Source organism: Notolepis coatsorum (assembly GCF_963971535.1).
Source record: "Notolepis coatsorum genome assembly, chromosome: 4".
NCBI lineage: Eukaryota > Metazoa > Chordata > Actinopteri > Aulopiformes > Paralepididae > Notolepis > Notolepis coatsorum.
In genome coordinates this window covers 31,080,216-31,107,781 of record NC_140168.1, presented here as the reverse complement: position 1 = coordinate 31,107,781, position 27,566 = coordinate 31,080,216, and the positions used below count along the sequence as shown (strand labels likewise).

The window sequence follows — 27,566 nt, the reverse complement described above, 5'->3', positions numbered from 1 at the left end:
GCAAGCGAGTCATTCGAAAGCGGCGAGAGATACTGCACCAGAGTTTTCAAAGTATTTGCATTAAAAAAAATAACGATGGATGTCCTGAAGTCAGCCGGAAGAGCCATCATTCGAAGTCCAAGTATCGCGAAGCAGTCATGGAATTCTGGCAGACACAGAAGTAAGACCTTTAGGGAGACAAACTTTAAGATAATGTTCCCCCTCCGTTTTGTTTTCAATGCAGTCAATGTCATTGTGGTTAATTGAATCGACATTTTCTCTTGCTGTTGCAAATGTCGCTTTTACTATTGTTATTCTGTGAACATGACTGCAATTAACTATAAACGATATACATTTCACAAACCACGCACAAGTGTTTGTCAAACAAGCCAAAGCGTTACTCGGTACTTTGTTGCAGTTCATCGTTTGAAAATCACTGACCATTTAATTTTTTCCCTTTTGATAATCATTGATTGATTGAAAACTTTAACAGATTGCAGAATGGGTACAGTACCGCTCAATACACACAATTGTTAAGGGGATGCAGACCAGAGAAAGACTTTCGTCTTGTTTACATCAGGGTCCCCCATTTTCAATTCATCAGGACATTCATATATGACATACACAACATACAGATATATACCCTACTGTTACATTTGTGTAAGAATGAAAGAACGAGCGGAGCTCCCAACTAATCTGAAATATTGTGTTGAAGTGGCAAGTGCATCCCTCCTTACCTCTCTATAGCCTACTCTCATATTTATTTTCACTGGTGCTATGGGTGCTAGGGACAACCATTGTTCGACAAGTGAACCATGATGGGTCAAACGGTTTTCCATTGGAATACCCTCTTTGGAGCTGTTAACTGGGCATGCCCACTGCCTGTTTTGTGTGGGCTCTTGAATTCCCTGCAACATTGAATCAAGAGAGGCCACACCCATGTAAGCTAAAATCTCACTTGATCCCGGACTTGGGGCCTGACTGGGTGATTTGAGCGCTACCTACTTATCTGTATAACCATGACAACTGACCAGGCAGGAATGCTACAGGCCAGTCGGTGCATTACTCGCCCATCAGTTCATGTTAGTCTAATCGCTGTCCCCCATCCAAGGCCATCACGAAGCATATAGGGTCATTAGAAAGCTCAGACTAATGGACCACCTTTATAATTATACCCTCAGTCTGCGGTTCAAAACACCACCCCTCTGTCTGGTAGCCAGGTATAGATGCACACCACATACACACCAAAGTATTGGTTAATCTGGGTTGATGTCTGAGGGGTACTACTAGGTAATCATAATGCTGCCAGGGCGAGACTTGGCCTGCATGCTGGTCTCCTGTCTGGGCTTGTGTGTGTTGTGGTGAGGCAGTCTGGGTCTCTCCTCTCTGGGTTAATGGGCGGCAAACATTCCTCACTGACCCACGTCACACAGGTCTCCTCAGACTTCCTTCCCGCTGTTTGCCGCTGAGGGACTGAGCCAGGATCATGCCCCAAATCTGACCTGGACATGGAATGCGTGCAGCCCCCCCCCCCCCCCCCCCCTCAGGAGGTAGAGCAGTTGTCTGGTAATCAGAAGGTTCACTGTTCAATACCGGCTCCTCCCGGGCAGCGTGTTGAAGTGTCCTTGAGCAAGACACACATTTAACCCCTAACCGTTCCCGATGAGTAGGTCGGCACCTTGCATGGTCGCCTCTGCCGTCGGTGTGTGAGTGAATGGGTGACTGTGAAGCATGAGTTGTAAAGCGCTTTGGATAAAAGCTGCTATATGAAATTAAACGCAGTCCATCACATCAGAACACCAGGTTTCTATGCTCTGCTTGGTGCCAAACTATGGTGCCAGTTGAAGCCTGTATTCAAATTCTAAATGTACATCAAATCAGTTTAAATGGTCATGAGCGAGGAAATGACGATCCCATTCGACCAATGTGTGTTCAGTGACGTGATGAGCCTTCCTTCTTTTTATTAATTTAGTTTCCTTGGTTCACACCTTAGCAGGACGCTACCTGGACTGTGAGTCCACAGTGCATATGTTAATGAAGGTAGGGTAGATTAGGGCGGTTCTTTATGGTTCTGTGCAGGGTTCGCACTAGGGCTGACCTTAGAATTTCTTTTTGGAATTCGAAGCTTCGGGGCCGAGATTTGAGGGCCGAGAGCCAATTTTTTAACAAGGTGCTTAAAAAGTCCTTGGAATTCAAATCAACCATTCGTATTATCCATGATAAAATTGTTCTGAATCCAGAAATGCTTTTTTTTTTTTTTTTTATTTAAAGTGTAACTTAATTGTCGGAAATTGGGTTTAACTTTTAAGCCATAAATATTGGATCCGATTTTCTTTTATATAAAAAAAAAAACAGCATTTAAAAGTGAATTGTATCCTTTAAATGCCCTTTTTTAAAATGATAAATAGTGCTTAGAAAAGTACTTGAAAGTCCTTGAATTTAATTTTGCAATGTCTGTGGGAACCCTGTCTGTGTTTTCTTCAGATTTATAGCTGGGCTGGAGCCACTCAATACCTACAAATGGCCCCGCCCTCCTCCCTTTAGGCCAGGAGCCTATATGTCGAGACTGTGGTCCCAAATTAGAGTTTAGCCAGACTCTAGATGGGAGCGTTTTCTGGTCCCCTGAGACAACATGATTATAGGACAGCAGGACAGATTAGAGGACCCTATCATTAAAGCCGTCAATGTCATGATGTCGAGATGCGAGGCCTCTTGCCTCAGTTGACAAATAATGCATTGCTTGCAGTTCAACCACCTCACATTACTATAGATTATGACTTGTCAGATGATTGCTCCAGTAGACTATCATTCTTACATTTTGTAGTAAGGTCTGGTCTTAGTTAGGGCTGGAAGGTATTATACCATCATGGAGCAAAGGTATGGATTTTTTTGACTACTGTCTCCACAAGATACACATATTGTAAAAAAAAAAAAAAAAATGATATACATAAGAAACAGACCATGACAATTGTATTACAAGACAGACATAAAAAAATCAAGTTATCACAATGTCATTGACATTTATATTGGAAATCTATACACAGTCAAATACCGCTATACCACCAAAACTACAGAAAGAAATATTGCGATATGATTATTGGCACATCACCCAGCCCTATGTTGGTCTAGATGCTACTGTGTTCCCAGAATTCCGATCTGTTTATTTGCCCGGCCCCAGCCAGATAGCTGTGAACATGACGCAAAAGGCCCCCGAAATGTTTGTTTAGCTCTGCATCCGAACAGAGATTTCCCAACCACCTCCTGTTATCGTGTGTCTGTTTATATTTTACTGCTCCGCCGACAAAAAGCTCCACACACTTGATTCCAAATCCTTACACGACCTCTCTCCGATGCTTCGTATTTCCCAGAAACGGGAATTGTTCTCGAGTTACTTATAGAGTCCTTGGGGGGGGGGGGGGGGGGAGGAGAGGGTAGTGTGTGAAGAAAAAGTGTGTCTTGGCAGCGTGATCCTGAGTCTCAGGCCAACGGTGGTTGGTTTCCACAGGGATTTAATGTTTGACTTAGTAGACAGACATACAAATCAGAGTGGACGTGTCGTGAAGGGCCCGTCAGTGGAACCTTTTGACCAGTGTGTTTGCCTAATGTTGTCACCGTGTCGGAGAGGAAGGTTTTCCACTCTCTGGTGTGTGGAGAGAGAGGACACTCATCCATCATCGTGGGGTTCGATGGATGACTTTGGGTACTCTCCCAATCCCCTCTTTCTTTTTTTCTTTTTCTTGTGTTGCTCTCTCCATCTCGGCCTCTCTCGCTCGCTCCCTCTTTATTTCCCTTCTTCCCTCCAATAGCGCACGTCCGGCTCCTCTCACCTCCTTAACTAAATGATGTGGGAAAAAAGCTGTGGGTTTCCATAGTAGGGATACGATACTGTGACAAATTTGGCCCTCGATAACGTTAATATCACGATACACACGATATCTGCCATGAAGAATTTCATCTTGCAATGATGATGTGTCACGATATCTGTAACTATAGAAGGAAAAATACCCATAAGAAGGCAAACATCTGGAATTATGTATTTATTCAAAGAATCGACATGAAAACTTATCAGATTCTTCATTGTGCATCACAAACTGGCCAATTGTAGCTACATGAAATAATGTACAACGAATTGCATAGTGGCTCTTTAACACACACTGACTGCAACTATTATTAACTATGAATTATGTCCCTTATCCCTAATCTTTGTTACCATCTGCAATTAAAAAAAAATATATATACGTCATCTGTTTGATCTAATAAGATGATGCTTTCATCTGTTCACCTCATTCCAAATATTTGCAGTAAAATTGGATTATTGAGGGGGAGAAAAGTATTATTTTTTAAATCTATACTTGGCACCATCTATCGATAGGGTGTCGCAAGAGGAAGTAGACAATATACCAAAGTTGTTGTCCCACTCTTGTTCTATAGCCTGATAATGAATGAATCTTGATACAGACAGGTGAGACAGACAGACATACTTGTATTTATTTACATTTGGCTCGTCTGGTCTCGGGCTCAGTCCACACGTGCATATAGCGTGCCGCTGTTTCTCTCATGTGCCATCACAAGATGACCTTTGAACCCAAAAGGCCCCTCTGGGTCAGTGGGGCCTGGTCCCTAGTCCCTGCCTGCCTGCCTGTTGTTTGAAGGCCAAGCTAACCTCAAAACCTGGAGCACATGTTGCACTGCTGTCCCCTTTTTGATTTATAGTGTGTGTGTGTGTGTACATGCATGTGTGAGTATATGTGGTATGCGCGCTCTAGATCCCAGAGGAATTAAGCTTAGAACGATGCATTTCTTGGTAATTGTGAGGTTTGAGTAGCCTATATCCTTTCTTCTTCTCCTACCCTCTCCTCCTCCTCCTCCTTGATATCTCTGAGAAAATCTCCGGTGTAAACGGAGTTAGCAGCAGGTCATGGCCAGGCTACGTGGGAGAGAAAGTGATAAGGAACCATGTAGATGTCCTGGCCGTCAACAGTTCTCCCCCTTTCAGTTATTCTCAAGGTTTCTTTCACAATAATGAATACAATGTATGTTGGTGTAGGACCAGTTTTCTGTTCTCGATTAGGGAAACGTGAGGGGGGAAAAAAAGGGTATGGCGATGAGACTTCTAGGAATTTCCTGTTATCACACAGTATAGTCATAGTCCACCTGCTCCTGACTATGTATGATTTATTGCAGAGCTCCATACGTTAGTTTGGAGTGAAAATATTTACTCAAGCTCAAGCATCCACCTCTGGCCTAGATGCCTTCAGCTAGACAGCAGCAGGAATTGCTCAATATCAAGCTTACATGTCCGTTTGCATTTTTAACTGATTTGACCTACAGACACCAACAGTCCGGTAGGATTGAACTGATTGAACGAGACTACAAGGACTTCCAAGGGCTTCGACCCCGTTCACCTTGTGTTATTTTGATATTGTATGTTGTATTTGATAATGGTTTTAAATTTATGTAGCACTTGTGTCACTAACAGTAACGTTAGGTTATGACTATAACCAAGTTCTGTTAGTATAGCGACGCTCGGCGTCACTCTCTGCACTGTCCTCGCACACGTGCACACGCACTGAATAAAGACCACAATGTACCTTTAATCCCAATATTTGTCTGACCACACCCCTATCAGCTTACCCATATAAGCAGGGGTGGGGCCACCCACTCGCCTCCTTCCCAAGCTTTCACCACAAGGCGAGATCAAGGGCTGCAGCGGCGTCGGACGCCGAGCGTCGATATACTAACAGAACTTGGTTATAGTCATAACCTAACGTTCTGTATCGTATAGCTCTCGCTCGGCGTCACTCTCTGCACAAGGGAGGCCGAGCGAGAGCCATCGGCCGACAAATACACCTCGCTGAAAGCCCCCCACAACCATCAGAACAGGGAGGGCCGAGCCCCCCCGACCCACCCTAATGGAGGGCACCGCTTCACGGGAGGGCGACGGACCCGACCGTGCGAAGAGGCACTCAAGCAACTCAACGCACAGGGTGAGCAGCCGTGGCTTGACCCCACGACTACACACACGCACAACCCGCATGCCACCCGGGAACGAACGGAGGAAACAACCTCGTTACTGCCCCCAGAATCACGGGGTCAAGGGCAAACCCAACCCCGTGGCAAGGCCGTAGCAGCGGAGCGCGAAGGAAGACCCAGACCCATCAAAGGGACTGGACCCCCTGGAACGGGGGCCCGGAGAAGTCCATGATGCCAGCATCAAGACCCCACCAGGTGGGCACTTAGTGACCCCGCCCCCCACATCGCCAGCGTATTCGGACAAAGGCCCCTCAGCCGAGCGGGCCCTGTCCCCCCAATAGTACAACGCCTGGCACACTGACCCTGCAGAACAGGCAGTAAGCATGGCCGTAAGCACACAAAAAAGGTTAACCAACGGAAGCAGGCAGCGCACCGGGGAAAAAACCAGGCAACAGGCTATTAACCCTAGCCTGGAGACTGCGGACGAGACAGGCGCCAGAGGGGACAGCTGAACACAGCCGCCCCGGCGGAAGGAGCGTAAGCTGGCGGTGTTGCATGACCAAGCCTCCATTTAAAAAAAACCCACCCAGAGGGGTTGAGGCATAGAAGGCTGACACGATTGGCAGACGTCATGAACGTGCAGGGGCACCCTCAAACGGTGAACCCGGGAGTTGACACTGCTCCAACACACCAGGGAATCGACCACCTTGGTGTTACCCAATGCGGTGGTTGTTCCTATAACCCCTCAAGAAAAAACTCAAACACACCTGCGGGTATACACCGGCTATACCGCAGTACAAGTGTTTCAGTTTTTCAAGAAACGGTTAACCCAGGCCTACGGGTCGACGAAACATTACTTCGGACCGGGCCCGGCGATACGGGAAGCACAGGGTCACCAGAGCAGGTCAAAGACCACCCCAACAGGCCCCTCTTCGCCATGCGTGAGAGAGGAGCGGAAAAGAATGGAGAACCAGCCCCTAAGCACACCGTACTTGGTATTCCCAGGCGGTCTCCCAACCAAGTACTAACCTGTGTAGCGGCCGAGATCTGACGAGATCGAGCGTGTACAGGTTGGCATGGCCGTAAGCCATTACGACAGTGCTGAGTAAAAAACGTACCCAACCAGGGTCTCCATAGTGCTTAACCCTGTGACACCCGGACCAACCTGGCATTTTTCCCCCTGAAAAAAGCCCAAGTCCCTCAGGGTACCAGAACAGCAGATCTGCATCCCCGGCGGACAACGGGTTCAACTGATCCGGACCAGCATGACCAGAACCAGTCCCGTGCCCTAACCACGCCGACATGCCTACTCCAGGAGAAGGGGCAGATATGCGTGTTGATCTTAAACATGAAAAGAAGGCGCCACCCAGACGTTCGGGCGAACCACGCCCGGTGGCCCACCCCCAGGGCGTGAGACCCCTCTACATATGTTCAGATCCATTCCGTCATCATCCCCCAGACATGAACGAGAATCCGTCGATGACAAAAAACCAGGTTGTTGGATTTGGTCGTCGGAAGAGGAAAAACCTCCATCCCAGTTGCTTTATAAAAACGCGGTTTTAACCTCAAGCAACCAAGGCGTGCCAGTCAGTCGCCTGTTTACAGAACACCCCGAGCTAGCACTATACGTGCGTCGGGACACACCCACATCAATGAACAGGCTATTTAGACCTGTCATTGAATCCCCAAGGCGCCATGGGGAACGACAAGAGGGGTGTGACACTTCCTAACTCCAACTCTTTTTAGTAGAAAAGAAGGAAGCACCAACAGTATGTATCCCAGTCTACACAGCCGGGGGTAAATTTTTTTCACATTTTTACATCCCACCACCCTCCCATAGGAAGGAGACGGGAATCCCCAGAGAGACTTCCCACGCGAGCTGTACAGATTGAAAAGAATATATTGCACCTTGAGCCATGTAAAAATTTGGATTTAGGGCTCTCCGGGGAGGAGGCACTGAACCCATACACACTCAATAATCGAATTGAATCGAATACATACACAATAGAGTAGGACTCCTTCTAGAGGGTCCACTCACCTTGACAATCTGAGGAGGAGGCTCTGTACTCTGAAGGAGGCTCCCTCACATGGAAGGAGGAATCCCGACTCACAGAAGGCCCGAATAGGAGCTTGGTGAGGAGGAGCCCTGACCACCCCCCCCGAAACAGATCCATCACATGGACCTGAACAGCACACGGAAGTCCTACCAACAGAGACACGCACGGTGACGTACTCTATGGCGGGGGAATTTCTGCGGTGCACACGCCCAATATTCCAGGCCGTGGGACCATGAAGCGGGACCGCAACGTGACAGGAACCTTGAAGGACAGGGGGTGTACCCCTGACCAACAGAAAAAAGGGGGAGAGGAAAGGTTACCAGTTCACCCCTTTACGACCCCACACCCATGATACGATGTAATGACAAAAAGAGAGTATGACACAGTCATAGTCAGCTCTATGAAGCGTCTGACAGCTTCACACAGCGCATGAGCTAACCTGCTATCTGATTTTTACTAAGGAAAAAACACAGAATAGAGAGGGCTCTCTAGGAGCCCCGGTCCAAACTTACACATGTGCTTCTGTGGCCAGTCCAACCCAGTTGTAGGTCACATGACACACACAACCCATCATCACCTACAAAAAATGGCAAAAACACTCTACAGAGGAACGCCGTTTTTCATAATGAGAGAATACATAATTCTCGATTAGTATCGGCCACAGGCCTTGCTAAGCACACACGAAAGCGACCAAACAATCTTTTCTTTTAGGAAAATAAAGTTTCTCCAGCAGTCTTAGCACAACCTCAGCAATCAAGCTTAACATCGCATCCCTACCACACAAAGACACAATGTAGTGCAACAACATGTCTGATAGGAGGATGAAGAAGTCCCCAGGGAACCGGGGGGAAACACAATCCTCCTACTTTACCCTTAATACGGCCAGTTAAAACAGGAAAACCTGTTAATATGTGAACACACTGTTCATTGTCATTACAGGCTGAGAAAAGAATATTCTTTACTCATTTGTCACTAAGCATAGCTTTATAGGTTAGTTAACCCCCTTAGTTGTGAGTACACGGTACATATAAACACACATGATGTTTCTCAACACAACAAACCAGATCATTTTCACATCTGAAACAACAACCCGATTTGCACGGAGAAGCTAAATACCTAGTGACAAGACAATTCACACACAAATCGCGTCGTATCCTAAATGTAGTGCAGTAACACTCGTTTTGGAAAACATCGTTATTTACAAAACATTTAGAAGGGAAAGCCAGAAGAAGTGTACAAGGTCTGGTCAGACCTGGCCTACCCGGAGCGTAGATCAGCGAAGTGCAGTCTCAAGACACCGTAGAAAACACAGCCGTCCTGTGTTGTTCGATCTGGGCAGCGTCGCCGCTCCAACCCGTCGCTACGGTCCCCTTTGTTGACGCAGGCTTTGCCGTCCTGGCCCAGGGCAGGTTCGACGAACATCCTCTGTCAAAGATGACGTCGTAGTCAAGAGTGTTTAAAACATGTTATAATCAAAGCACGTTCAACAGAGTAGCATTAAGCTAACGGCCGCTCCAACCGTCGGTCGCTACTGCCCCTGCCCGCGAGACGGCGAGCGAACGGCGCACGCGACCAGAGGGGAGCTCGCGGCGGCGCGCGAGGAGCCGGAGCTACCCCGCGCTGGGCCTTGGCCGATAGCAGCAAGCTAACGTTTCCTAGTGATCACAGCAGGCTAGCGCCACAGCTAACAGCTGACTGGCTAACAGTAGGCCCAACCTATGTAGGCCACGCAGTGATCACAGCAGGCTAACGCCGCAGCTAACAGCTGACTGGCTAACCGCAAGCTAAGCAGCTATCACCTGAACTTGTACACAATGATATAACACTCACCCAGACAGGCCGCCGTTCTGAAACCCTCCTCACTTTTTAAGAGAAAGGAGAAACAAGATGTTAACACAGTTTTACAACGGTGATTTTACCAACACCCGACGGAGCCAGCACAATACCCAACTGGCCTGTGTAGCTGACTTGAACACAGATCTTCCGCTATCGAACATCTATGCCCATATCTCCTCGTGAGGGAATACTCTCATTTGGATATGAAAGATGGGGCCTTAACACGGTGACCAGAAAACACAGGGATCACCAGTGTTAATGGTCGTGGCCCACTAGTTAAAACTATAATGGGCTTCAGACCAATGTCTTCTGTCGCCTAAGAGGCTGAACAAAGGACCCTAGCCTGGGGCCGGTTTTCATAAACATTGTCAATTAGCCCCCATAGCACTAACAGACAAGTGGAGCCTGCCAGCAAAACATAACTCACCAAACCTGGAACCCACCGCTTCTCACAACAGCGGCGCGTCCTACAGCCCGGCTGTGTCTTTACCGCAACCAGCACACAGCAAGGACTGCAGTTGGAAAAGTATGTAGCGGCGCGAACTCCCAATACGAAAACCGGTGGAGGATTTTTAGAATGATCATCATCTTCCAGACACTCCAGTACGAAGACAATATCGCTGTATTTTCTCGAAAATAGTGAGAGAGAAAATAAAGATATGATGTCAACGTATCCTTGCTTTCCAACTCTTCTCCTACCATCACATCACTTCAAGTGTGGGGATCTACCGAGGCACTTCCTTGTGGTGAAAGCGAGAAGGAGGCGAGTGGGTGGCCCCACCCCTGCTTATATGGGTAAGCTGATAGGGGTGTGGTCAGACAAATATTGGGATTAAAGGTACATTGTGGTCTTTATTCAGTGCGTGTGCACGTGTGCGAGGACAGTGCAGAGAGTGACGCCGAGCGAGAGCTATACGATACAGAACAGCTGTTCGCCACGGGCACAGTTCTAGGTTCGAATGAGGAAAGGAGTAATATGCACAATTAAAAGAATAGTAGACCAGAGACAGAGTTATAACAATAACCGGTGTTTTAATTAAAGCACGCTAGCTAGACAGTAATAATACATACAGACGTAAAGTACAAGTAATGCTTTGAAGTATCCCTTTTGCGTGTTGCTTTCTAACAGCGGAGGAGTGCAAGAATGTGACAATTTGACCATGTGACCGCGGCAACGCGGGAGAGCGGCAGTGCGGAAATAGGCTGTCTATTGCCATTCTCTAAGACAAACGCTAACCTTAACCAGCTCCTTAACAGCGCCTAAACTTAACCGTTCTAACCTTAACCAACTCCGAAACAATGCCTAACCTTAACCTTAACCTTAACCATGCCTAACCTTAACCGGCGAAAGAATACACGTTTAAAAAAAAAATTGATGGGATTCGAACTTGTCAACAACGGACCGCAGGACCGCTGCGCTGCCAGGTGAGCTGAGCTTCGAATGAAAATCATGGCGGATTCGGGCGGTTACATAATGCCGCAAGCTCTGCCGCTCCGCTCCGCGCCTGCCGCGGGGCGTGTCGCAACCAATCAGGGAAAACGCGGAAGCAACGGCAGCACTGCTCCGCTGTTATTAAGCAATAGGCATCCCTTTTAGGTTCTTTCAGTAACCTCTCCTTTCGGGAGGGTTAGTTCGATATCAAGTCCTAGGTTGATTGGATCAACACATTGGGGTTGGTTCAGACGTCTCTGAGGTTATCATCAGTAACCTATATCGGTATATCATTTCAATAGGTAAACGTTTTAAACATATTAATTTAAACCTTTAAGTGTGCAGGGAATGCAAATACCTTATTAGGTGAATTTACCCTTTAAACCATCTTTCTTTACAGGAGAACCATCAGTGATTCAGCTATAATCAATATGTCATCAAGTTCCATGAGCTATGGTTCCATTAAAGCTATGTTGTGTAATTGTGGCACACTTTTTCTTCCAATACTTTTTTCCAATGATATTTTTCCATGCAGACTTTGTGCAGAGCTAATTCTTGGCTTCTTGGTGGTCAAGGCAGCTGTTTATTAGTTTTCCATTGGTGCAGAATACCCTGCATTCTTTGTGCAAAGAATCTATCATGTCTCATCTGTTCTGGTGTCACAAGAAGGCTGGCACTGAAGGCAGTGAGTGAGTGGTGTGTTGCTGCGCCGGTGGTCTTAATTTGTTCTGTACACGCACTGTACACCCCTGCTTTAAGAGTGTCATATCATGGTTTCTCCCCAGAGCTTCCGGAGAACTGGACAGATACAAGGGAGACTATCTTGGAGGGCATGACCTTTAACCTTCGCCACCTGGGCATGACCCTAGTCGACCAGCCCAAGGGAGAGGACCTCTCGGCAGCTGCTGTCAAGAGGATCGTCGCCACGGTGAGGCCTGTGATGATGACATCATTCAGGAAGTGCTATGTTTTACCAAATCGGAGTGTTTAATAGTTAGCTCTTTATTATTAACATAACTTAATTTGCTCATTTTTATATACCATTCTTTGTATACCACTCTTTACCCAAATGGAATAATATTCAACTGAGATGATTCCTCCTCTCTTTCTGATTGTTCCGTCCTCCAGGCCAAAGCAGGGGGAAAGAAGCCACAGAAGGTCGCCCTGAAGGTCTCTCCTCAGGGAATAGTTCTGTACGACAGCCTCACCAACAAACTTCTAGAAAACGTCTCCATTTACAGGTTCATGCATTTGTGCATTCTCAAGCAAATGGACATTTTAATAGTGTTTTGTTCAAGTCTGACGAGGAGGGGGTTCTGGGTAGTTTAGAGGAGGGGCTTCTGGGTAGTTTAGAGGAGGGCTTCTGGGTAGTGTAGAGGAGGGGCTTCTGGGTAGTTTAGAGGAGGGCTTCTGGGTAGTGTAGAGGAGGGGCTTCTTGGTAGTTTAGAGGAGGGCTTCTGGGTAGTGTAGAGGAGGGGCTTCTTGGTAGTTTAGAGGAGGGCTTCTGGGTAGTGTAGAGGAGGGGCTTCTTGGTAGTTTAGAGGAGGGCCGTCTCAGTAGTGTAGACTAGAGGAGGGCCGTCTCAGTCATAGATATCTATAGAACACTAGATAGCTTAAGGCGGAGTCACCAGCGTCACTGAACCGCCGCCATCTTGCCAGGGGCAGCCTTGAGTGAGAGTGAGTGAGCTGCACAGACAAAAATACTCATAACTCGCTGAAATATTGACGGATTTACAAACGGGTTGGTTTGCTATAAACATCAAAGATGTAGTTATGATACTGCATACTTATAAAAAATATTTCTTTTAAAGATGTTTTTTTTTACAAACCACTTGAATCATAGCCACGTTAATAATGCTTGTAATAAACCAAACTGTTGGTAAATCCGTCAATATTTCAGCGAGTTATGAGTATTTTTGTCTGTGCAGCTCACTCACTCTCACTCAAGGCTGCCCCTGGCAAGATGGCGGCGGTTCAGTGACGTCGCTCTCCATTGGCCGGCAGCGCCATAGATATATATAGAACACTAGATAGCTTGCCCGTGCTGCCGGCCAATGGAGAGCGACGTCACTGAACCGCCGCCATCTTGCTCCAGTTAGCCTTGAGTGAGAGTGAGTGAGCTGCACAGACAAAAATACTCATAACTAGCTGAAATATTGACGGATTTACAAACGGTTTGGTTTATTACAAGCATTATTAACGTGGCTATGATTCAAGCGGTTTGTAAAAAAAACATCTTTAAATATTTTTTTATAAGTATGCAGTATCATAACTACATATTTGATGTTTATAGCAAACCAACCCGTTTGTAAATCCGTCAATATTTCAGCGAGTTATGAGTATTTTTGTCTGTGCAGCTCACTCACTCTCACTCAAGGCTAACTGGAGCAAGATGGCGGCGGTTCAGTGACGCTGGTGACTCCGCCTTAAGCTATCTAGTGTTCTATAGATATCTATGGGCAGCGCGGGCAAGCTATCTAGTGTTCTATATATATCTATGGTCTCAGTAGTGTAGAGGAGGGGCTTCTGGGTAGTTTAGAGGAGGGGCTCTGGGTAGTTTAGAGGAGGGCTTCCGGGTAGTGTAGAGGAGGGGCTTCTGGGTAGTGTAGAGGAGGAGGGGCTTCTGGGTAGTGTAGAGGAGGGGCTTCTCGGTAGTGTAGACGAGGGGCTCTGGGTAGTTTAGAGGAGGGCTTCCGGGTAGTGTAGAGGAGGGGCTTCTGGGTAGTGTAGAGGAGGAGGGGCTTCTGGGTAGAGGAGGGGGGGATTCTGGGTAGTGTAGAGGAGGGGCTTCTGGCCTCTGGGTAGTGTAGAGGTAAAGGCATTTGCCTACCACCGCAGAGACCTGGGTTCAATTCCCGGTGGCGGTACTCAAGGCTTGGTCAGACGTTCACGTGTGGGAAGCTGGTGAGTGTATTAGTCCTGGCCGCTGCAACAGCGACTCCTACTGGTTGGTCAGGGGCGCCTTTCGGAGGGGAGGGGATCTGGGGGAGATAGTGCAAACCTCTGCATGCATTACACTCTCCCAGTGAAACTCCTCGCTGTCGGGTGAAAAGAAGCGGCTGGCAACTCCATGTGTATCCGAGAAGACATGTCTTCTCTCAAGTCTTCTACACCCTCCCCAGACCGACGGGGGATAGCACAACGACCAGGATCGCAACACACATGGGAAATTGACATAATGACAAAATTGGGGAGAACATTTGAGAAAAATCTCATCTCTGACGAGGCTCTGAGAAGTTTATGTGTTTTTTTTTCATCCAGGTAGCTTAACCTCTGAACCCTGTTTGTCCTCCTTGCGTGCACTATGTCTGACCTCTTGACCTCTGCCCTCTTGACCTGCAGAATATCCTACTGCACGGCAGATAAGCTGCATGACAAGGTGTTTGCCTACATTGCTCAGAACACTTTGAACGGGACCCTGGAATGCCACGCCTACCTGTGCTCCAAGAGGAAAGTGGTGAGTGGTCTTCACTTTTAACTAGTCGATCAAAGTTTTGCCATTTGACATTAAGAATCGGAGGGCGGTTAGGTGGCGTAGCGGAGATTGCGTTCGTCACCAACCCCGGAGCTGTGGGCTGGATTCGCCTGTTCGAATCCAGCTCACAGCTCCGGGGTTGTCACCAGCTTGGCTGGCCGTTCACACTAATACAATTGGTTGTATTAGAGGGTGGGAGAAGCTGGCGGGGTGGGTCCGGGTCGTTGTAAACAGCGACTCCTACAGTTCGGTCGGGGCGCCTGCTAAGCGTGGATAGGACCTGAGTGGGATAGTGTGATCCTTCCACACGCTACGCCCTCTCAGGGAGGATCCGCGCTGCCAGGTGAAAAGAAGCGGTTGATTGGCTGGACGTGTGTCGGAGGAAGCACGTGATAGCCTCCACTCTCCCAGATGATCTGACTGTGGGGGGTAAGTGCGCAGCGACCAGGAAGGGGATTGGGAATTGGCATACGACTAACATTGGGATGGGAGAAAATCGGAGGAAAATGGAGGGGGAAAAAGATAAATAAAAAAAAAAAAAAAAAAAAAAGAGAATCGGAAGGTATTGATGACACCAGACATGGTTATTAGTTCACCGTTGCCAAATCGCTGGGTACCTAGCCTACCCAAATAACTTTCCACCCATCCCAATGCGTTCAGCTCTGAGGCTAAGTCCCAGATTCCGTTTTCGAATGAGGCATCTTTTGACCCCCCCCCCCCCCCCCCCCCCCCCCCCCCTCTGCGTGTCTCTCTGACAGCATGGCCCCCTCGTCCTCCTCTCATCCTCCTCTCACTCTCTCCGTCCTCCTCTTGTCCTCCTCTCACTCTCTGTCCTCTCACTCTCTGTCCTCCTCTCGTCCTCTCACTCTCCGTCCTCCTTGTCCTCTCACTCTCCATCCCCCTCTTGTCCTCCTCTCACTCTCCGTCCTCCTCTTCTCCTCTCACTCTGTCCTCCTCTTGTCCTCCTCTCACTCTCCGTCCTCCTCTTCTCCTCTCACTCTGTCCTCCTCTTGTCCTCCTCTCATCCTCCTCTTGTCCTCTCACTCTCCGTCCTCCTCTCACTCTCCGTCCCCCTCTCGTCCTCCTCTCACTCTGTCCTCCTCTTGTCCTCTCACTCTGTCCTCCTCTTGTCCTCCTCTTGTCCTCTCACTCTGTCCTCCTCTCGTCCTCCTCTCATCCTCCTCTCGTCCTCTCACGCTCCGTCCCCCTCTCACTCTCCGTCCCCCTCTCGTCCTCCTCATCCCCCTCTCGTCCTCTCACGCTCCATCCCCCTCTCGTCCTCCTCATCTTCCTCTCATCCTCTCACTCTCCGTCCTCCTCTCATCCTCTCACGCTCCGTCCCCCTCTCGTCCTCCTCTCATCCCCCTCTCGTCCTCTCACGCTCCATCCCCCTCTCGTCCTCTCACGCTCCATCCCCCTCTCGTCTTCCTCTCATCCTCTCACTCTCCGTCCTCCTCTCATCCTCTCACTCTCCGTCCTCCTCTCATCCTCTCACGCTCCATCCCCCTCTCGTCCTCTCACGCTCCATCCCCCTCTCGTCTTCCTCTCATCCTCTCACTCTCCGTCCTCCTCTCATCCTCTCACTCTCCGTCCTCCTCTCATCCTCTCACGCTCCGTCCCCCTCTCGTCCTCCTCTCATCCCCCTCTCGTCCTCCTCTCATCCCCCTCTCGTCCTCTCACGCTCCGTCCTCCTCTCATCCCCCTCTCGTCCTCCTCTCATCCCCCTCTCGTCCTCCTCTCATCCCCCTCTCGTCCTCTCACGCTCCGTCCCCCGGGGAGAGACCCGAGCAGTCTGTGCTCCTCTGCCCGTCTTGTCCACTTCCTGTGTTCCTGGAGATCACAAGGGCACTTTTCCTCTCATCTTCCCTCCTTCCTTCCTTCCTTCCTTCCCCACTCACTCACCCTTCTGTCTTCTAGGATATCATTCCAATATTCTCTCCCTCTCGCCCCCCCCCCCCCTCTCCCTCTCTCTCTCTCTCTCTCTCTCTCTCTCTCTCTATACGTGGAGATTAGCTATTCGCTGACCTCCTATTGTCCTACACTCTTGTGGGTTTTACTCGTGTGAGACATAATGATTTGCAACAGTGTTAAGTTGGACAAGGCCGTCCTACATGAAGTGACTTCATGCCTATGAATGTTAATGACACTGGAGCGTCTTCTGCTCATAATCTGTCATGACGCCTCTCTCTGTTTGAAGCCATGTGTCAGTGGATTGAATGACTGGATGTCCCTTCTTTGGTTTTGACTATGACAGCTTGCAGTATATTGTAGCGTTTCTTTTGAGCAGCATGTGAACATGTAGTCCTACCTGCCTAGTCAGCCGTGTCCATTTTAAATGAATGCTCCACCAAAAACTATCTTTTTATTATATCATAATCTCCTCCCACATATTCCAACTACCTTGTACAATGGCGTGAGAGTTATTGAGTTAAAGAGTTGGGACCAGGAACTGTCACTCACTCACTGTGGTCTTTATATAATATAAAAAAAAAGAAATTCTCCATAATTTCACTGAGCTGTATTTTAATTCTCCCTGGAATATGTGACATCGTAATGACATCACACATTCCAATGACATCACACCTATCACACCCGATAACTTCCAAGCTAAATTACTTTGTACAAGATGGTTTGCGGTAGATGTGCAAGAGTATTAGCATAACAAATTGGCTTTCTTTTATTTTGGTAGAATGTTTCTTGTTTTTTAGTCGATAAGTTAGTAGTTTGGCTTGTCTTTAGCTGATTAGTTATTTATTCTCATATATATAGATATATATATATATATATACAGATATGAGAATAAAAATATATACATTTAGGGGGAAAAAGAACAATACATTTATTTATATAATATATATATATACACAAAGTATTTATTTTCATTCTGAATGAGTCATGTCCTGACAAATGTAAAGAGGTTGTAGCAGGGAATTAAAACCTTCACAGCAATTGTACAGTGAATTGAAATACACGAATTGAATGTATTTGTCAACTAAATCTATTGACTTGTTAATCGATAAAGAATGTCTTTAGTTGTCGAGGACAAGCCCCGTCATTGTTTCCAACCAACGCACAGGCGGTAACAAAATGCTGTGTTACTAGAGTCACAGTGTTCCACAGGCTTTTGTGTTCACATTCAGCCATTCTCTCCTGCATCCTGTTCATGCTCTCCTTCCCTCCAGGCCCAGGCTGTGACTTTGACGGTAGCCCAGGCCTTCAGAGTGGCTTTCGAGCTCTGGCAAGACGCCAAAGAAGGTGGGCACCACACTTCACTCTCCACTGCTCACAGCCCTGGAGACGCACACACACACACACACACACGCACACGCACACACTCTGTGGGGAATTAAACACCTCATCTTTCTTTGTATGACTTTCCGGTTCAGCCTTCATACACCAAGGACATTGATTACAGCTGTAAATCTGCAGTAGCCATTGACAGAAGGAACTATATTGTGTGTATGTGTGTTTGTTATATTGTGTGTGTATGTGTGTTCTCTCCCTCGTAGAGAAAGATATGAGGGTTAAGGCGGGATCAGCAGGAGAGGGTGGCAGTAGTTCTGAATCGGAGAGATCCAACAGTCCAGGCAGCTTCAAAGAAACTGGTAAGAACTCTCACACACAGACGCACAGACACAGACACACAAATAGCCTTTTTATAGGCCGAAGCATGTATTGGATGATGGATACATTTGACACTTTGCTATCAGATGTTGCCACAGGGAACCTATTGGACTTTGACGATCACGTGACTGTGGTTCTGGAGACCAATGGGAACATTGAGGAATTTCTGGTGGACAACCACAGGCCCCCTGAGAACAACGATAACAACAACATTCCGGTAAGCCCCCCCCATCCCATATATATACAGTTGGGCCATAAATATTTGGACACTGACACAATTTATCATTTAGCACATTTACCACAATGGATTTGAAATTAAACAATCAAGATTTGCCTTTAGTGCAGACTTTCAGCTTTAATTTGAGGGTATTCACATCCAAATCAGATGAACAGTGTAGGAATTACAACAGTTTCTACATGTGACCTCCCATTTTTAAGGGACCAAAAGTAATTGGACAATTGGCTGCTCAGCTATGCCCTGGCCAGGTTTGTCAGTTTGATCAGTTAAAGTTAATTTCAAGTGAGGTATTTGCATTTGAAATCTGCACATTCAAAGCACATCTTGGTTGTTTTATTTCAAATCCATTGTGGTGGTGTACAGAGCCAAAATGATAAATTGTGTTGATATTTATGGATCTAACTGTATATATAATCTCCTGACAAATTGAAAACTGGATTTAGCCCTGTGAGATATCATCGCCCATAATGTGATGTTGTTTATTGGTATTTTTATATTGCTACATTTCTATAAATGTTTTGTAACATTTGATATCTGTGTGTTTTTCATAGTCCTCTTCCTATCTTTCAGGAAATAGAAGACGGTTTGAATGAAGCGTTCTCGAGGTGAGAGACGATACCTGCCATGAATGCTAACTATGCTCAAAACAAGACCCCCAAGATGATTATGCCTGCTGTAAAAATATGTACCCGTTGATTTGACCTTAATCAAATGTTCCCAAACAGTGATTTGTCATTCTGCGTACAACTCTGCAACAGAATGCAGATCTATAAAAGATCACTGGGGAGAAAACGATAAGGGCCTTTTTGTATAATCAAATTTATGAGGATAAGCGCTCAATGACTATACACCCCAGAGGGTTTTATTAGGGGTTTTGTTTTGGAAGTGTTTATTTATTTTTTTTTTTATTTTTTTTTATACTTTTGAGTAACTGTACACGTTCACAATGGAACACTCGTGATGTGTGTGTGTGTGTGTGTGTGTGTGTGTGTGTGTGTGTGTGTGTGTGTGTGTGTGTGTGTGTGTGTGTGTGTGTGTGTGTGTGTGTGTGTGTGTGTGTGTGTGTGTGTGTGTGTGTGTGTGTGTGTGTGTGTGTGTGTGTGTGTGTGTGTGTGTGTGTGTGTGTGTGTGTGTGTGTGTGTGTGTGTGTGTGTGTGTGTGTGTGTGTGTGTGTGTGTGTGTGTGTGTGTGTGTGGTTAAAAGTTAAACCACCTGGAAGTGTGGATTTGAAGGCATAATTCAAATGTTTGCATACTGAACATTCTAATGGTGATGTCACGATGGCCAGTGGCCACTGAAAGCTATAGTGTTCTCTAGTTCCTAAATAGAATTCGTTTGGGGGAGAAAGTGGTCTCCACACCTTATTGTAGACACAAGTATTATTTTTATTATTTTGGTTTTCTAGCCTTAATCAATCCACTGTGTTTGTGTCTCCAGCTATGCTCTGGATAGCTATGGGTCATCGCCAGGTAAAGCTGTGTCCTACTGTCGCCTACACAAGCCTACTCAAACTGTAGTAGCCCTACTAACATAGCTGTAATCCACCCCCCTCACCCATTACCTACGGAGTGTTTGTACAGCGCTGAAGTAGAGGATATCTTGGCTGAATCTCAAAACTTTAGAATTGGATCCCCCAAAAAATAAATAATAAATTCAACTCCTGGACAGATGAATTGACCTTTTGTCCGAGGGAAGCAACAGTTGGGATTGGAGGATCAAGAAAAGAGGGCAGGGCTTGAGATGGGTCAATTGAAGAAAGACGAGACAAAGGAATGGAGACAAGGGACAGCCGGTTTAGAGTGTTGATTCTCAGTCAAAGTGTCCTCGCCCATCCCCATCAAGTCAAATTAAGTCGTTATTGTTTTAGAGAAAAGTATTTTCTGTCTTTAACCCCTCGCCGTGTTTGTCTGTCTGCCTGATGATGATTGATTTGGAATCAACTCCATAGACGTCCCATATATCTCGATGGACTTCAATTTATATTATGTAACATTTCTAAAAACGACTAGACCTATGTTATATTTACATTTACATTTAGTAATTTAGCTGAGGCTTTTATCCAAAGCGACTTACAAGTTCTGTACGACAAGTCATCAGGAAGGGCACAATTCTATGAGCTGAGTAACAATGTTCATCAAAGTGTTGAGTGCTACAGTGTAGGTTAGTATATCAAGTCAAGAGTTTTATTTGTCACGGCATACAAGTAAGTATACAGTGAAATGCGGGGGGTCTTGCCCGCAACGATTGTGCATAATACAATAATAAGTCTTAATAGGATCATGATGAGATGCGACATTTGTGCAATAATACAAGTAAGAGTAAGACATATCAGGTATATGTACATGATTTTTACAAAAGCATGGTAAGACATGCTCGGTCCTGTGATAGTGCAATACACTGTTAGCTACAGATGAGGCACTGGGTCATTATGTACACTGCTATACAATGCTATATTATACAATCTCAAGTTATACTATGCGTCCTTATGCTAGCTTGCTATCCATCTATTTACTATACAAGAACCACTCCTGTTCTTGTTTTTAAAGTGACCTTTCATTGTGTAAAGTGACCATAAGTGTGAGCGTGTGCAGCATGAGTGTGTGTGTGTGTTCATGTTAAAGTGACTGCTAGTGTGTGAGTATATTAGGACAAGTGCATGACAGTAAGGTTAGTTAGGGTTAGATTTAAATTATTATTATTATTTTTTTTTTTTTACATTTATATATTTTGTTGAGTTGCGTACTTGCATTATCCCAAATGTGACGAACTGCTGTGCCTCCGCTATTGTGCTTTGATTGGCAGATTGGCTCGTGATCAGATCACGCTTGATTGACAGCAAATTTTTTGCAGAAGTAGCTTCTTTTTTCTTTTAAACATGTAGCTATCATTTTATTTTCCAAACAGTAATGTTTTTCTATAAACTACTAACCTACTGGTTAGAAAGATTGACTAATCCTTAACTAACAAATTGGGTTAGACCACTCAAATCTGTGCTTTTATTGAACTATATCTCCCAGATATAGGCGCTAATGGCGCTAGTATTTTCCATTTGCCTACATGAAACGGGTTTGAGCTACTTATCAACTCTGATTTAATACAGGGATTTGGGTGATGACGTACCCCAGTCTGCCAGTAGCTCTCAAACCATGTCAGGCTAATTTAAATGATCAATATAGCTAGAAGCAAAGAAAAGTGCAGAGCATTTTAACAATGAAGACTTCCATAATCCCACGCTCGTTCACGACGAAGCCACCAAGCGGCATCTTTTGTTATTGTGAGAGATGCCTAGAGGCACAAAATGACATATTGTACGCTTTAAGCTGCCTTTACGGTTAAAAAAGTCTTATCAATTGGCTTGGTCAATGGTGGTTTAGGTTGAACAGTAGGTCTCTGGGACTCTGTGACATTCCTTCTTGCAGTACATGCCATGCCACTGCCCCCATGACTCATAGGACCTAAGTGTCTTATCGTAATCCTCTTGAGCTCCACCCAGACTTTGTACATATTCTTAAAACTCCACTTCAGTCTGTCGGGGTCCCACATGACACAAGTATACTAATAACATATGTTTTAACGAGCCATGGGATGCCAGTCTGAAGCCCAAATGTACTCATTTTGCCTTCTGGGCTGGAGTGCCTGCTCCAGAAAGTTGTATTTTTATTTACTTTTCTTCTTATTGCCCCTTGTCCCATCCAAAGACAAGAGGCAGGAGATTTGTCTGATGATCATTACGCAGAGAACAGCACTTAACAACTGTAAACTGTAATCAAATAACATAAGCTAATCCATTCCTCGTCAAAACCATTGAATGTTTTAATTTGATTCTAGAACGTATTCCATCAATCTTGTCGTCCCCGTCCCCCATCGTAGGTTATTTTAACGCCACACCCTTTTCTCTTTTCTGTCTCCTCCTTCCTTCAGACTGGCAGTGTCCCGTACTAACCCCCAGGTCCTGGACATTGGGGTGACCCCCCAGGACTGGCTGACGGAACCTTACTGGGACAACGCCAACGGAAACACCCCCAACGGCATCAGCCCCCCCGGTGATGACATCTTTGGCTTCGGAACACCGTAACACACCAGAGAGAAAGAGAGGGGGGGGGGGGGGGGGCGGGCTGTGTGTGAGTAGGAAGGGACAGATGCCATCTAGATGCAGTCGGCGGGTCGAACGAAATGCCTATTCTTGCCACGACTCCGACGTACAACGTTCGGCCGTCGAACACCACCACCGACATGTCCGGTATTCAGACATCCGTAAGGGTGAATCCATTAACTAAGGGAATGGGTGTAGAGCCGTGGGATTTGGTTTGGGAATTCATCCCCTTTGCCTCGCTGTGTGGATCTTTGTGGTTGTGGAAGTACGTACTGTACAGTGTCTCCCCCTGCGCACCAAAGCAACAACACCAGCCTTATTAAATTGTCTATGTTAGGGACGTGCACAACATTTTCACTGTCAGTTAGTTGGTGGTGGTCTGAGCGAATAACATGTGGCATTCACATTCACAGAGGCTGGAGGATGACGGGTAACAAAAAAGAAAAAACCCAAAAAAAAGATTCTCATCAAGGCATAATGGCACTCTTCCATGGAACTTGTGCTCGGCATGCTAGGCTAATTTGACTAGCTAGGTCAGTCGTTCCGATGATTTTTTACCCCCAGCCTTGTGGACATGGTTCTAAGGTTGGACAACTCCGGAACCACACATATCCCACACTTGGACAAGAGAGTTTAATTAAATGTTCTTGGAAGCAGCAGCAGCAGCAGCAAGAGCACATGCAGGCCAGAGATATCCTGCTGAAGTGGAGCTGTTGTTGAACACAACACTGCCTCCTAGTGGCTGAAATTGAAAATAGCTTTTCAGTCCACTTTTATTGTAGGCAATAACCTGCATAATATAAAAAAACATGAATAACTACATTACAAAAGTCGCCTTTGACCCTCGCAAACGATTATTCGGTTATTGTGCCCCATCCGTAGTCTATACATCATTATACTGTACTGTCGACCAAGTTGTCCTTTGTCAGCCTTCATATTTTTTCCTGTTATTGCTTTATTTACCCTTGTTTATTGTTTTAATTTCAGTTTAGTTTAAGTAGCATTGGCATCATAATCAGTGTTACTCTGTTGTGTATTATGTCTTTTATTTTATTATGTACTGTATAAAGGTTATATGATTGACAGATTGATCTAGAGATGTAGAGCTAGATTTTTCAGCAGCATGTATCAGCAAGCCTTAATGAGAGAAAAAAGAGCACGACAATCAGTTTCACTCTTCTCTTTATCTGTCTGGTAAACATGAATGACTTAAGGATCCAGTTACACCCCCACGCCCCCTTCACGTACCTTCCTGGCATCAGTGAGTCGACGCTTTCATGTGTGCCAGAAGATCTGAGCTTAAAGGAATACACCAACATTCTGGGAAATTAGCTTACAGACTTCTCCAGAGAGAGAGACAAGAAGATAGATACCAGTTTCCTCTCTGTGCGTTCAGTAGAAAGCTATCTGGCTGCACGTTAGCCTAGCTTAGCACGTGAATGGAAGCGGACAGTTAGCCTTTGGGAGAGGTGTTAGTTGGACAATGCCTAGGCTAACCGGCACTGTCCGCTTCCATTCATTGTGCTAAGCTAGGCTAACGTGCAGCCAAATAGCTTTCTACTGAACGCACAGAGAGGAAACTGGTATCTATCTTATTGTCTCTCTCTGGAGAAGACGCTAAGCAAATCTTTCCAAATGTTGGCGTGTTCCTTTTAAAGTAGAGATTTTGAATTTCAGTTGGTTTATTTTTCTTCACTTGACAACTTATCTCACTGGAGGAAAATGTTTACACATAATATGTCCTTCGGTTTCCCCAGGCATGTTTAGCTTTATTAGCATTTTCCTTGATTGAAACCAAGGAGCACAGCTAACTGCAAGGGTTATGCTAGTAGTGCCCCTTGGCTTCGATGAGGGAATGCTAATAAAGCTAACATTTCTACAATTGAGACAAGTTGTTTTTCAGGTGAAGAAAGACGATCAACTGAAATAAGAAATTTCAGTAATCCGCTAACGCTGTCTGGGATCTAGATTGACTCGAATTTTGGCGGTTTGACTGGTCAGAATGGAACGGGGCCATTTGGACAGAAGGGAGTTCATGTACCCTTTTGGCTCCTTCAATAGGATCCATTTTAAATGTTGAATTGACGTTTAGGGTTCACACTGTGCACTTCGGAATGGGGGTTCACACTGTGCACTTTGGAATAGAGAACATTTAGTTTTTCTCTTGAATAAAGCCCACTGGTCATACAAGATTCCACCATGGCCAGTACCAACTCTGTGAACCATTCAACACTATCAGCATTAACATGGAAAATGTAATTAAAATGTTATTATAAATATGAAATCGCATGTGTTGGAGCCTTTTTCTTTAATAGTTGTTATAAACATTGACAGTGCAGCGGTGACCAGAAGGTTGCCAGTTCAATTCTTGGGATTTACAGGACATTTCTGGGTGGGTGGGATGAGGTGAATGAATAATGCTCTCTTTTCCCTTGACAACCATTGTTTTAAGTGCAGTAGAAAACCGCTTGGGTGAATGTGAAGCAGGGCCTTGTGGAAAAAGAGCAAATCCAAGAGCAGGTATGATCAGTCAACCGTCCCTGAAAGTTTAAGTGATACAGGCGCGGCTCTGTATTGAACTGATGAAATACCGGAGGCTATACTAATGCGCCAAGATACCTACATTATATGTAGTGTAAATAAAAATTTTAGTTATACTATGAGCAGGAGAAACTGCTCATTAGCAGGGGAAGCTGCTCTTTTGCCAAAGCCTTTCAATGATTCAACAGCACAACCAGGTTTACAAAAGATACAAGGTTTATTGGTTAAAACTAGGGATGCTCGATATTGGCTTTTTTACCGATACCGATATACCGATATTGTCCAACTCTTAATTTCCGATACCGATATATGCAGGGTTCCCCCCCCCCCCCCCCCCCCCCCCCCAAAAAAACGGAATAATTTCAGGTAATTAACATTATTTATTACATGGCGTTTTCACATTCGCCGAAATGCTTGCTTGTGATTGGTCAATAGCGCGCGTCAGAGGTCAGTTATCAGACAATAATGACCGCTGTGGGACAATAATGACCGCTGTGCGCAGCTGTTCGCAATCAAGCCCACAATAATGACCGCTGTGCGCAGCTGTTCGCAATCAAGCCCACTGACATCAGTGCAAACTGCCGGCTGCCGGGGAAGCTGCTGGGGGGCGGAGCGACGAGCACTCAGCGGAGCCAGAACCAGTGTTACTGTTGCGAGTCGATGTAAAATGAATTAGGTATATTGTTAGTAAGTTAGCCATGTAATAAGCGGGATAATGTATAGCTATACTCGATCATTGTCGCAAAATAATTGACCTTCACTGACCTTTAAAACACCTCGCCGAGGCGGCTCGGTATTTTAAACTCTGTCGGTCAATTAATTGTTGTGGAATTAACACATTATGCATACTTTTGACAATAAATTAAATCTGAATTTGTTCTCACTTGCTTGCCTGGGTAAATAAAGGTTAGAGAAATGTAAAAAAAAAAGAAAAGAATATTGAAAACCGATATTTTCCAATATCACATTTTAATGCCAATATCGGACATCCCTAGTTAAAACACATGAGCCATAAGGCCGATACTAATATCCCCTCCAGAATATGACAGGGTTAGCAGAACCAGAGAATAACGGCGGGTACAGTAAGGCGTCCCTTAGGTAAATTCTATCACCTCTAGGTTGAGCACACTAGATATCACAGCACACTTTTATATAGGTAAAAAGTAACCCTTTGTCTGAACGAGGTACGGTACATCCATGATGCACTTATATTATAGTCACACACACTCTACAGCCGACCAACTGGTCCACGAATACTATAGGGTTCACCTCCTGTTACCAGTCACCCCTCCCTCTCTGCTCGTCCTCTGCCACCCTCCAACTAGGTACATTAGTAACTCAGGCGGCAGGCCTCATACACAATATATAGGACACATTACTACTAGGGATGTCCGATATTATCGGCCTACCGATATTATCGGCCGCTATCGGCATTAAAATGTGATATCGGAAAATATCGGTTTAATTTTTTTTTTTTTTTTTTTTTACATTTCTATAACCTTTATTTACCCAGGCAAGCAAGTAAGAACAAATTCTGATTTTATTTATTGTCAAAAGTATGCATAATGTTAATTCCACAACAAGAGATATGTATAATGTTAATTACCTGAAATTATTAAATGTTTGGGGGGGGGGGGGGGGGGGGGGGGGGAACCCTGCATATATCGGTATCGGTTGATATCGGTATCGGTAAAAAAGCCAATATCGAGCATCCCTAATTACTGCACAACATATAATAAGGCATATACCAATTTACACAGTATATGCAATTATAAAATAGGCCATATTAAATACAATCCTGACTAAAATACAATGTCCTATACTAAGTGAAATGTGTGACAGTGAACTTAACTTCGTCCTCGCAGCGTCTCCTCCCGACCGTACAGTCACACCCGAGTTCAATCATGACCCGATTGAGTCCCTGCTCCTGACGTCATCATTCATTATTCAGGCTCATTTATATCACACTAGTTACGATTATTTTGCTGTTGATCAAATAAAAAGCCTGCCTACTGCAAATCAATATGATTTGTCGACTATGTCACAGCTTATTGATCCATTCAAGAATCGAGGTTGTAGTGTATAGGCTACACGGACCACACAGGCTATTTCCATATTAGGCTATTACTTCACATAAAATATCATGTCTAAATGAAATGCACAAAACAAAAAATGTATGTAACGTTACCCTGGTATAGATCTGTATGCATGTATTTATGTATTTATTCATAACGTTATACATATTCGTTAACGTTACATTGGCTTTTACATTGCGCACGTGATTGAATATGATTGGACAACAGGCATTTAGGGGCA

General features: G+C 45.5%; 1 protein-coding gene across 1 annotated transcript; it reads left to right on the top strand.

Annotated features, from left to right (window-relative positions):
- Positions 1 to 24,075, top strand: ldlrap1a (low density lipoprotein receptor adaptor protein 1a). The gene is made up of 9 exons (XM_084311786.1): positions 1 to 160; positions 12,063 to 12,205; positions 12,406 to 12,518; positions 14,622 to 14,736; positions 17,937 to 18,009; positions 18,264 to 18,359; positions 18,465 to 18,595; positions 19,187 to 19,221; positions 22,538 to 24,075. The coding sequence occupies exons 1-9, from the start codon at positions 76 to 78 to the stop codon at positions 22,689 to 22,691; spliced, it is 945 nt and encodes a 314-aa protein (XP_084167912.1). The 5' UTR covers positions 1 to 75; the 3' UTR covers positions 22,692 to 24,075.
- The last annotated feature ends 3,491 nt before the right edge of the window (positions 24,076 to 27,566 follow it).

Coding starts and splice junctions, on each gene's coding strand:
- ldlrap1a (XM_084311786.1), top strand. CDS start 76: ATGGATGTCCTGAAGTCAGCCGGAAGAGCCATCATTCGAAGTCCAAGT. Junction 12,206..12,405: donor TCAAGAGGATCGTCGCCACG/GTGAGGCCTGTG, acceptor TCCGTCCTCCAG/GCCAAAGCAGGGGGAAAGAA. Junction 18,596..19,186: donor ACGATAACAACAACATTCCG/GTAAGCCCCCCC, acceptor CCTATCTTTCAG/GAAATAGAAGACGGTTTGAA.